Source organism: Ambystoma mexicanum, chromosome 11 (assembly GCF_040938575.1).
Source record: "Ambystoma mexicanum isolate Mex_15411 chromosome 11, UKY_AmexF1_1, whole genome shotgun sequence".
Taxonomy (NCBI): Eukaryota; Metazoa; Chordata; class Amphibia; order Caudata; family Ambystomatidae; genus Ambystoma; species Ambystoma mexicanum.
In genome coordinates, this window is record NC_090934.1 from 1,101,203,370 (window position 1) to 1,101,216,383 (window position 13,014).

General features: G+C 44.1%; 1 protein-coding gene across 10 annotated transcripts in view; it reads right to left on the reverse strand.

Moving 5' to 3' along the window:
• HERC1 (HECT and RLD domain containing E3 ubiquitin protein ligase family member 1) overlaps positions 1 to 13,014 on the reverse strand; it is a 3,379,312-nt gene that overhangs the window by 1,142,114 nt on the left and 2,224,184 nt on the right. For all 10 annotated transcript variants that reach the window (XM_069624399.1, XM_069624403.1, XM_069624396.1 and 7 more), the window contains exon 48: positions 5,100 to 5,274. In XM_069624399.1, coding sequence (XP_069480500.1) covers positions 5,100 to 5,274 — 175 coding nt within the window. The remainder of the gene's footprint in view (positions 1 to 5,099; positions 5,275 to 13,014) is intronic.

Below are 13,014 nucleotides of genomic sequence, written 5' to 3' on the forward strand. Positions count from 1 at the left end.
GTATGACGCAGAGACCAGTGATTGGTTATTACTACGAAAGACAGATCAGAAACGAAACTGATACTGGTTTTTTCTTTACCGAGGATTCCCAGCCTGACGACGGGGAATATTCATGAGCATGTGAATCCATGCCAGACCCCATGCTGGAGAAAGACCCAAGAAGGATGTTAACAAAAAGAAATGGCGATTAAACCCAACCAGAGCCGAAATAAAAAGTATTTGGTCTAGCGGGTTTAAAGTTCGAGGCTACAAAAATAGCCTAAAACAATACCACATTACGTAATATAACCGCAGTAGGAAAATTAGGGTAGATACCACTGCCACCAGCCAAGTCTTAATGTTAAGGGAGCGAAACAATGCTCCAAGAGGTACAGATAAAAAGGGCTAAGGATTAACCCTTTCCAATACTCCATGTAAGATGGGGTGTACTGGATCTGTGGTTAAATGACGATGTAAAGTTAATGGCAACTTTACCCTTTTCTGGGGACAAGTAGTCAGCCCTAGAAATGCAGTTGGTGGGAAGTCTAAATGACAACCCTGTGTCACTGCATTGAAGGTGCTGTGTAACACACAAAGGAGTGGGGATACTCAAGTGGTGTACTCCAGAGTCCACAATCCCAAAAACAGATCAAATACACATGGCAAAACACAGGTAAGAGTGGGGGAAAAGCTCACACTCTTACCAAGTGGAAAAAATACATTCCAGAAATCCAGCAAAGCTCCTGGGGGACTCACTAGGTAAGGGAAATTAGCCATAGAATGAGAATGCTACCTACAACCTATACAACTATAGACCCATCCCTAATATAGCCAAACTTCTAGAAGCGTACATATACAAAACAACCCAAGAATTCATAGAAGAGCACTGCCTACTAGACCAGGCACAAGTTGGCTTCAGACCAATGAGAGGAACAGAATCAGCTCTCCTCTCAATATGGGACGACCTAAAAGCAAACGCAGACTAGGACAACAGTACTGCCTTGATACTTCTAGACCTATTCACAGCATTCAACACAGTTAACCACAACATCCTCATAACGAGATTAGAAGAACTGGGAATAACAGACATCGCCCTACTATGGATCAAATCCTTCCTAACAAACAGAACAGAAACCATATGGATGAAACCTTTCAAGTCCAACCCAAGTGACCACATGCGGAGTACCACAAGGATCATCTTTCTCCCCGCTTTTATTCAACATCTAACTATCTCTATTAATCAAAATCATCAAAAGACACAGACTCACCTGCTACAACTGCGCCGACAACACACAAATTATCTTCAAAATACAAGACACCCAAGAAGAAAACGCAACACTAGAGAACTGCCTTCGTGATGTATTCAATTGGATGAACTCGAACCACTGCAAAATGAACCCAGGCAAAACAGGGATCATGATTGTCCAGAAAAAGGAGGAGACAACTACATCCCTAGGCCAAGAAAACTAAGTACGACTCCAGCACCATCGTCGATTGTGAAAAACCTAGGGGTCCTGATGGACAACAATCTCACTCTAGAGCCACAAGTAAACATAGACAGACCAAGACGGAAGCACTAGACGACTCATCCATAGCATCCTGGACCTGTACCACACCCGAAGTTCCAGCAGACCAACTCACATAGATAGTAGGCAAAAGGGGCCACCCAAGCCCTGCTCCGATACCCAAGCAGGAGAACAGACACACCAATCACATTATACATAGCTCATTAGAATACAAAAGGGACTGTGCCGTGCTAAAACCGACAACAGTCAGACGGTCAAGTAAGGATAGTAGCAACTAATCCCACCAGTAGTAATATAATTTAAACCGAACAAGATGTGCCACAACCAGGATTCTCACCCCACTAACCCTACCTTCAAATCTCTGCATACCCAACTCATCCAAAAATTCACACAACCTACTCTCGCCCAGCAAACCGCACGCACTTCACCACACCGACAACACACACAAAAACAACACCAACTGCACGTGGTCTCGCCCCGGTCCAATACTTACACCAGAGTGCAACGCACAGTGTATACCGAGCTGAAGCTGCCAACAGCACACCACCTCTCTCTCACTCTCCTACTCCCTCTTCTCCTCACTTACCCACCCCCCGCCTGCCTTTTTGTTTACAGATCTGCCAGAGCGCCTAGGGACCAACTCTGTTGGTGACGGTGCACAATATAAATACCTTTAACATTTAACAAAATAGGATCAATTTGTGGACCCTTATCAAGGATGTCCGTCGGTTCATCCAGTTCAAAGGGGAGTGTAGGCCTATTCTACCCCATATAGTCTACAACTTTAGACATTTGTCTATATGAAGCATGTGCATGCTCATCAGCTACAGGTCTATACAAATCCAGCTCTGGTGAGGTGTCTACCTCACTGGCCATTTATAAATTATCCTAAAGATCTTTCAATCTAGAATCTTCTGAAATAAAGCTCTCAGGCACATTTGGTGTACCAAATTGAAGACCAATAGGCGCATCACTGTCTGATGGCTTATTTTCCTCATGAATTGAGGTGAGAGATTTGAAATAATCTCTCTTTGGTAAAGGAATATAGGCCTTGAGGTCTTGTCTGAGAAACTGTGAAGTCGATGCTTGATGTTTTTTCGCCTTCAATGGCGCCATTGGTTTAGATGGCGCAGCTGACGTCGATTGTGTCGACAGCCTCGACTTATGTTTGGACTTATGGCTCAAAGGATCCTTCGATGACTTGTCATTGCGCCGAGGCCTCGACGGCTATCGATGAGGATCTGGCCTTTGTCTTGGGCCAGCCGGCACACAGGATTTGGCTCAAGCCCTTTCCTCACCGGCTTCTTTGGAAGGCGCGGTAGTAGCATGGCTTGCCGAGGGTTTTTGCTTTTGAAATATTTTTAGCATTTCAAATCTAAATGCTTCCCATTCGGCAGGTGTGGAGCTTTTCGTGGCAATAGAAACCCTCTCAGGGGAGGTGTCTGACGAAGTCGACCTGTGGTGCCTCTTTTTCGACTTCCTGGACGGTGATGAGGAGTGGTGTGAGTCACTCCTCGACCATGATCTTTTAACTTTCTTCCTTCGAGGAGTCGCCTGTCGGCGCGTCAGAAGAAGGTTTCTTCGACAAGGATTTTTGGGGGTTTCTACCTAGCCCCTTTCGCTCCTACAGAGCCTTTCCTGCCATTTGGAGCAGGATGCAGTCTTTTGCTCCACCTCGAGACACTACAGACAAACTTGGTGTGTTTCGGTTAACGACTTCTTAGAATCACAGTCCTGACACTTCTTGGACCCGGTCTTCGGGGTAGTATGTGTCGAGGAAGACGACATTATCGTAGTTAGAACAAAAGAAGCACGCTGTAGTTTCTCAAAGAGTAAGCTTACTTGGAAAAACCGAGATAAAGCCAACGGGCTCTGCGCGGGTCATATATACCTACAATGACATCATCCTCGAGACGGAGGCCCTCGAGGGACATCGAGTCGACTGCATCGACGCACAGCACCCTCTGCTGAAATTCCGAAGCAGCTGAAGCTGGATATCAAAGATGAGGAATACGTGGGAGTACACAGTACATTTGAAATGCAGTTTTCAAGCTAAAGCAAAACTCTTTTCTTTTAACTGGGAATTCCCAGCCTGACGACAGGGAATATTCATGAGCATGCAAATCCATGCCACACCCAATGCTGGAGAACCGAAAAAACTTGAGTGAGTTTACCTAATCATTGCTGCAAGAGCTGGTCTGGTGTTCAGGCTTCCCTCTGGGAATTTCTGAAGTCCCCCGCACCCTCATTTCAGGCCCTGAAATGCTATGGTTCTCAGCGGGACAGTGGAATCTTCTTTGTCCGTCACGGTCTCCTCTACTTCGCCATTGAGCTGGAATCTTAAGAGCAATTTCCCAAAGACAAACCCTGATATGCCAAAGAAGGCCCTACATTTAGGCCAGTAATTCAAGAACTGAATTGGGTCTCAGTGTTGCTAAAATATATAATAGGTCCAAGACAATAGGGGAACTAACCAATTATTCCACTCGTAAAAGAGATGGATGCTGATCCCATCTAGCACTCTTCCCTTGTAACATCTCACGCATGTATTACATGCGATTTAAATTGAACCAATTGCATACATTGGAAAGGACCCCATTTTGGGATCAACCAAGGAACAGTCTTATGACTCTGATGTGTAGATTCACAGATTGTGTTGAACCAATAGAAACATTAGAGCATTTAATTTTGGAATGCTATTTTTTCAGAGATGCAAGAACAACACTGTTAATGCGATTTGGGAATATCGATTATGTAGACTGTATGGAATCGCATGATGTTAGGGCAAGGGAGTGCCCTCATTTTTGCTTTGGTTGCATTTTTAAAGACAACTTTCCTCATTGTAAATATTAGACTGTAAATCGAATTATGGTTGATGTGTTTCAGCATCCACCAGTATTTCTTGTAATTATTTTGGTTATGTCCTTTCTAGCAAATAGCGAAATTTGTTATCTTTTGGAATATTGTATTGAAAAATTTAGTTTGTGTAAACCATATTTTAAATGATAATTGTATTGTAATGTGAATATATATTTTTTGTAAAGGTTTATATTAACCATAAACAAAGATATACATATATATATATATATATATATCAGTAGAACAGCCCTCCCTGGAAGCTCGCTTGAGTTTGTGTCAATAACGAAATTTAAAGGGACTAATAGCCACCGAACAAAACAGAAAATACAGATAGGCAAGATTCTATTTATAAGTACAGTAGCGTCTAATAGTTAAATGTATTCCAAGACTTACAACATTAATTCATAGATATTGTAAAGTGCACACATGCTGTTCCCTTAGTACCCAAGTGCACTGTAAGATATTAAACATACAAAACAAGATGACAGTGAGTTTAATACTAAGTTGGAGTTAAAATAAGTATAAGGAATGGCAGTCAGACCAGTAATTGAAAATCAGAGCAAAATTGTAAGAGACTGAGGCTTAGAGATGTAGGTTTTAAACAATAAAGCAACCTCACATGTATAAAAGATTGCTAGCAATGACTACATGAAATATCTTACTTCATCTTGCAGATCAAGCTTCAGTTTCTACAGCACATACATCCACAAATACATCATCACTTTCAACACAAACCTGACAGAGAGCAGAGAAAGGGCCCTCATGACCATAGTTCTTGCAAGAAGGACCTGAGCTGCTGCAGTTACTCTTCGTAAAGCCATAACTCGATCATGAGGATTCACCAATGCAGCTGCTTGTTCTCCCAGAGTTATCCGGCCAGATGAACCTTTGTCAACTGAGCCATGGCAACCTTCCAAAAAAGGAGAATTAAATGAAGGTGAATATAGGAAGTTCAATCATCAATCTGACATTATTCTTCCCCAAGCTCGAACACCATTTTGGTTTACTGATCATTTCCACCAAGTTGTGGGGCAGTAAATAACAGAAAATATTTACCACTGTAACCTACTAATGAACTATAAGAACCTATACATCTAGGTCGTTCTTTATTTTTTACCACCTGGTTCAGTGACCTTGAAGAAAGAAAATGTAAAAGATTACTTGCATTCTGATACTTTTAGTCCTTGCTCTTGCTCCTTCTCAAATAGTTGGATATTGCCTGCTCCAAAACCAGCCTCAGGAAAAGAATCTCTCAAAAATAATTGCTGTCTCTAAAGACATTTGAACATGCCCTTTATGTACTGCCTCCCTCCATGTACCTACCGTTTATCTATTTGCCATTGAGATGACTGAAACAACGCAAATAGCTGAATTCAGGTAATATCTTTGCATCCTCAAATGGATACTACCAAAATGATTTAGTCGCTCCTTTTTAACATCTACATAATTCCCCGCCCGCCCATAACTCAAAATCACAGCTGTACAGATGGTTCTGAATTAATTTAGAAGCTCAAATGATTCCACAACGCGCACACCAGTTCTCAGCACATGCCTCGTGCACATGGATGTCAGGATGACAACATAGGTTTGTTTATGTTTATTGGTTTATATAGCGCTGCAGGCATCAGGGTGCAGACAGAACAAAAGAAACAGAATGGCAAAAAATAACAGTCTAAGCAAACAGCAGTGTCTTGAGGCTTTTCCTGAAGACACAGATATTATCTTCCCGGCGCATCTCTACAGGGAGTTTGTTTCACATTACACCTGCCTGTGAGGCAAGGTGTAATGACTAATGCTGAACTCAACTAAAAACAGAACTCCTGGTTTGCAACACCATACCACCAAATCTCCTGGGCTAAAGAATTAGGAGCTTGCCCTCCACAGACAACAATGGTTTTGAAATTTTGGACACACTGTAACCACAGGTTATTGTAAAGAGCTGCTTCTTTCAACTTCAGCACATCATGGCCAACCTGACCTTTATGCACAGAACAACGAGACAAGATTACGCCAGGATTCTTTACATGTGGTTTCACGATTACCTACTGAACAAGCTACAAAGAGTCCAAAACACAGCATCTAGTCTTCACCAGAGACTTAAAAGATAAAAACACATTAATGGAGCGGACGTGTGGCGGGCTGTTCCCTGCTAATGTTGTAGCTGTGTAAGTAGAAAGGTCACAGCTGTCAGCACTGAAGGTGCTGGAGGGATTATAAAAACCTTGATTCTGAAAGCAGAGCGGACGTGGGGCGGTCTGATTTCGGCTGTTCAGTGCTGTTGGAGCTGGAGCGCTTGGTTTTTACACGATCAAGAAAGTTTGTAAACCGCATGTTTGTCTTTTATGAAGTAAGCAGCAAACATTTGTTTTACAAGTGTGAGCGGCTTCCAAGAGATCTACTAGATCTGCTTTTCATGTGGGACTTTTTGAGCTTATGCTTGTGGGGGTCAAAGAACTGGAGGTGTGAATGCATTTCAGCACTTCTGTGTAACAATCACTATGGAGAGCTGGAAAGTACGGCCTGTTTAGCGAAGGTGTAGGTTTTGTGTGCCCGCGTTTGTGCCTGTCCCAAAGCAAGCAAGGTGGATGGGTTTCGGTGTCACTTGTGGTTTACAGCTGAAGTTTCAACACTATCATTCTCGTGCCAACACAGTAGTCAACCCACAGCCAACCCAGCTGTTTTTATTTTCTGTGTCCCTCTGTGCATTTTTGTATCCCCTGTTGGGAAGGCATGGTATCAAACAGTGAAGACAGACACAAGTGATCGCAGTTCACAGGTGTTTATAGAACTTAAATGGGTTGGAAGAATGCCCATCTAAACCTAAATCTAAAGATGGGAGCAAGCTACGACCATAAAAAAATAATAAGGCAGTCCGAGTGGAGTCTGTCAAAATAAAAGGGACCTATAATAAACATATTGCCATTCCTTACTTCTAAATACAAAATGGTGTGGGATAACAATCTATGCAAAAGAAAAGTGTTCAAGAAATGATATGTCAGGATAGTTGAGCAGTTGGCTTCCCTTTCCCACGTTTTCAGCACGGGGCAAGGCGGCACATGCGTGTCTCGCACACACTCTGGCTTTTTGGCCACGAGGTAACTGTTCAACACATAGGCACTAGGGCCTTCCGCCAAAGTCTTTCTCGCAATGACAGTCTCTTATTGCAGAGGGCCTGATATAACAAACCAAACACAAAAAATTCCTTTCCTTTGTCAGGGTTTTCACTTTTTGTATGCTTCCTTTGGGTTCGGACCACAGGTCCCCCTCGTCCAGGCTAAGACCTCTTTTCTACAATGCTCACAATCTGGTCTCCCTCGTTCGGGCTCAGACCATGGATCCCCCTCCTTCAGGCTCAGATCCCTTTTGATAACAGAATCAAAGACTTTTGAATGTGCAATGAGGATGCTTAAACCGTTGCAGGACCACTTTGATTCACTTCACACAATTTATACTTCACATCAATCTACTACTTTGTTTCTTTTGTCAGGATACCGTACTGAGACCTTCCACTGAGCACATTCACAGTGCCATACCACTCCGTCAACTATATCGTATTTTTCCTTCTAATGTTCAAATATTCACCAGCAATTTAGCTTCACTCGCGACTTTCATCACACGTGTTTAACAATGTTCGTTCCAGGCTCGTTTTACAATCTTGCCTCTTGCAACCTTGACTTGAACACAGAACGGTCTGGCATCGGTCTCCCCAACTCATCGGCTGTTTTGTACTCTGTCGCTTCTTTGTTCATGGAGCCAAGGACGATACCACAGCGTCTGCTGCTCCTCCCCGCCTTGGTCAGTTACGCGGGAGGATCCTCAGTATCTCCGAAACACACACTGCAGGATTCTTCAGCCTGGTTTCCTGGTCTTACGTTTTCTGCCTTGAAGGTTTCTTGAAAGTAACTGCTTCTTGCCAAAAAGGTCAAGGGTGTTGCCCCCTGATGAACCTCTTGTGCTTCTCTGTTTTTTCCCCTCCATTCAGCTGCTGACTTGAAACTGCTGTACCTTTGTGTTTGTTCGCCTCGCTCAGAGTGTGCTCTCCTTTTCTGCTTTTTATCCATGTGGGGGAAGTGTAATGGAAATCAGGAGTGACTGTGTCGATAATTGCCTGATCTCGCCTGACCATAGTATTGGGACAGGTCAGGTAACACGGCTTGGGTGCAAGCCTGTTTTCTCCAAGAGCCGGCTGTCTATGTAAAAGTGTTAGTGCAGGAAAATGGGAGGGTGGGGGTGGACCCCCCTTTGAGTTTCTAAATATCCCATCAGGTAGGATGGGGTAAAGGTGATAGAGAACAGAGGGATACCGCGTCTCACCATCTGTTGTCCCACTCGCAAAGGACCCCTCATTCAGGTGATCCTTCCGCACTGGTCCACCCCCAGGGTCTGGATCCACAGGTGATGGCCGTGCCCTGGCCAACAGAGTGAGATCTGTGGGGACTAGCGGATGAGTCTGGTTTCTCACACCCCCCTGTGCAAGAATGAACCTAGCCCACTGAACATTTCACTGGCTCACGATCCAGCAAAGTATTCACTTGCCCTGTGCATTGCACACTAGGCTTCCAAGACATGGACAGAGAATCCAATGCAAGAAAAACTGCAACTAAATCTGGCAGAAGTTTGAAATCCCCCCAACCTTCCTACAGTTCTGCAAAAAATTAAAAATGTGGCTACTTCAAGAATACTTGCTGACCGAATAAACATCCTGCCTGCCCTCCGCCAACAGTACTGTGCTACTGTATAAAGTGTTAAGTCCAAAGATGGCACGTTCCTGATCTGAAGTACTCTTCTACTGTCAAGCCACATTTGTGCTACAACAATAAAATAAACATAATTTGCTACAACCATCAAGAGAACTAAAATATAGCAACAATTTCCTAGTAACACTGCCTACTTTCAACTGGAACCAGCACGAAAGCTCTTCCTTTCAACCAATAGCTGGAATGCTTTGCCTTTATAAAACTTTGCACAGAGGAAGGCAACTTGACCTTCATAAAACAGCTACAAATGTGGCTATTTAACTAACACCACACAATACCAGGATGAAAGCCTTAACAAACAGACACTCCTAAGCTATACCAATGTACCAGGAACTCCAATTCAGAGAACCAAATCACTGAGATGGATCCAACTCTAACTAAACCGCAACATCATGCTCTCTTGCCAACAAGTTCTACTACCAAATAATCAAACACAGTTCCAGCTATGACAATAGACATCAGCAAAAAAACAGCATAAAACTTCAACCAAAATGGTGCCCATGCTATGTAACACCAACCAGACGAGTCCTCTTCTTCGCAGTTCACATGCAAATATCACAAAACAACTAGCTTACCCAGCTAAGGACTTTGTGAGATCAGTCTCATTCAGGTCGATCGCCACACAGCCTTTCCATCTGAATCGGGAAAATGACTTATGCGAATATGCAACTGGCGAGTAAACAAAGCCTAAAACCAGGAGTACTGGATGTCGGGGTTGTCAGAGTTGATCTACCCCACCCTCTTATCTAAAACCCAGATAGAGAAAAACCTTGCTAATAGGGGCTGCCACAAATAGACCATGGAATCAAGAAGAGGACAGATGCCACTCAATCACTATTACTATAATGTATTCAAACTCTGTAACACAATGTGTACTCCAACTTAAAGACAACACTTCCTCCCCTTCCTATTCTCCATGGGTCATGTGAATTTAGGGTTTAGCTAAAGGATGGTGGGCCCAGTGGATATATAAAGGGGATGCCAAGGAGTCCATGTCTGAAACCATGCAACATAAACAGTGAAAGCACCCTCCTCATGAGCTAAATAACTACTCAGGAGATGTTAGAAGAGCAGATACAATCAGTGGCCATCCCCAATACCACCAACATAGAAATTAGTCACATTTCCAGACACTTGTCAAAGGTAGAAAAGGATTTGATACAGTTACAAGTTCAACGCAGTTCAAAGCATAGAATAGAAAGTTAACAGACAACTGCAGGAGCTCAGTGGATACCAAATTGCAGATCTGTGGCTCATGACACAGAAGAACAAGTTATTTTCTTACCTGGTAAAGTTCTTTCAATGGGATGTTCCGACGACGTATTCCACATCTATGACAGGTAATCACCACAGCTGTGCTGCTTCGGAACATTTTCGCCGTCTGCGTCCTGCGTCGATGACGTCGATACGCTGTCCTCGAGGGCCTCCGTCGAGCCAACGTCAACGGATGTTATAAGTAGGACGCACGACGCCCGTAGCCTCAGTTCTAGTTTTTTCCCCAGAACGTGTGGCACCAATCTTCTGCCAGTATGACTACAGAAAGCCTTGTGGAAACATAAGCTGCAATAGCATAAGAAATTCTGTAGAGGGGCAGGCTGGGAGGGTTCGATGTGTAATAAGTTTTCGGAACATCCCATCGAAAGAACGCTACCAGGTAAGAAAGTAACTTGTTCTTCGAGGGGATTGGTTCCTCAGACGTATTCCACATCTATGACAGACTCCCAAAGCAGTACCAACGTATGGAGGTAGGAAAAGAATTTCGAATTTTAGAATGCCCAATGAAATTGCAGAATAGAGGACCGCCTTGCCAAAGGCCAAATCTTGCCCATGGATAGAATCCAGGGAGTAGTGCTTTACAAAAGTATGGACAGAGGCCCATGTGGCTGCTTCACAAATGTTATGAATGGGAACACCCCGCTGCAGAGAAGTAGAGGCAGCCACACCCCTGGTAGAATGGGCCCGTAAGCCTACCGGAGGGTCCTTACCCTCCAAGCGATAACATTCCGAAATTGTCAAGATAATCCATCTAGACAAAGAACAAGTTACTTCTTACCTTGTAACGTTCTTTCGACGGGATGTTCCTCCGACGTATTCCTCATCTTAGATATCTCCTTCCAGCTCTGCTGGCCTCGGAAAATTTTTCTCTCTAGAGGGCGCTGTCCCTCGACAGCCGCCGTATCGACGTCAACGTCATCCTGCCTATAAAGGCCGCGCGCAGCGTCCGTTGCTCAGTTCCGTTTTGTAGCCCACAATAATACTTTCTGGACTAGACTAATCACCCTGAAGGAGCGTAAGCTGCAACAACAAGGGCAGTAGAACTGCGGGGATGGATGGGAGGGTCGATGAGGAATACGTCGGAGGAACATCCCGTAAGAACGTTACAAGGTAAGAAGTAACTTGTTCTTCGAAGGGATTGTGTCCTCCGACGTATTCCTCATCTTAGATAGGCTCCCATAGCAGTAATGTATTATTGGAGGAGGGAGTACTGGCTTCACGCTGTCTTCTATTGATGAATAGAATGCAGTACAGCCCTTCCAAACCTAGTCTCTTGACTGGAGGAGGAATCCAAATTGTAAAATCGTGTAAAGGTATGGACAGACGACCATGTAGCGGCCGCACAGATGTCTTTAACCGGCACGCCTCTTTTGAGGGCCGATGAAGCTGCAATACCTCTGGTCGAATGAGCCCTAAGGTTTTGAGGGGGCTCTTTCCCTGCCAGTTTATAACATTCCAGAATGGCTAGAATGATCCATCTGGAAATGGTCTGCTTAGTTATTGGTAACCCCAGCTTGTGACCTGTGTAACCTACAAACAGCTGATCTGCCTGTCTTATCCTGGCTAGTCTACTGATGTAAAAACTTAAAGCCCTTCTAGGGTCTAGCCTGTGTAACATCTCTTCCTCTTTCCCCGGATGAGGAGGAGGATAGAAAGATGGTAGGGTAATCTTCTGAGTGATATGGAATTCAGAAACCACCTTTGGGAGGAAATTAGGCTTCACTTGCAGGACAACTTTGTCTTTGTGAAATATTGTGTGAGGAGGTTTACAAGAAAGAGCTTGTAATTCGCTCACCCTTCTAGCAGATGTAAGTGCTATTAATAAAACAGTTTTAAGGGTAAGGAATCTTAACAAACAAGAATGGAGTGGTTCGAAAGGTGTGCCCATCAGGAAAGTTAGTACTAAGTTTAAATCCCATAGGGGAACTTGGAATGGTCTTGGGGGATAAACATTGGTTAACCCCTTTAGAAACTGTATTACCAAGGGTAACTTGAAATAGGATGGTTCTTCCGCAGTGCGCTTAAAGATGGATAGCGCTGCGAGATAGCCCTTAATGGTGCCAACTTGAAGGCCTGAATTCGCCAAATATAGAAGGAAGGACAAAACCATTGGTGTACCACATGAAAAAGGGTCGATATTCTGTTCTCTACACCAGCTGCAAAATCTGTTCCAACGGCAGCGGTATAAAGACTTTGTTGCTGGCCTCCTTGCCGAAAGCAACACCTCTATAACATCATCAGGGAGGTCCCAATCCTTGTACCTCAACCTTTCAGAAGCCAAGCGTGAAGGTTGAGGGTTTTGATGTCTGGATGGAGAACCTGACCTCCCTTCTGTGAGAGTAGGTTCTCTCTGAGTGGAAGTCGAATTGGAGGGCAGATGGACAAGTCTAGAAGGTCCGGGTACCACGTTCTCCTGGCCCAATCCGGGGCAATTAGGATCATGGTTCTCCGGAATCTTCTCAACCTCCTGATCATTTGAGGAATGACAGGGACCGGTGGGAACGCGTACAGAAGCGGAAACTCCCAGTCCACTATGAACGCGTCTCCCAGAGCTCCTCTCGGGGGAAATTCCCTTGAGCAGAACAGATTGCATTTCCTGTTGACGCTGGTGGCGAACA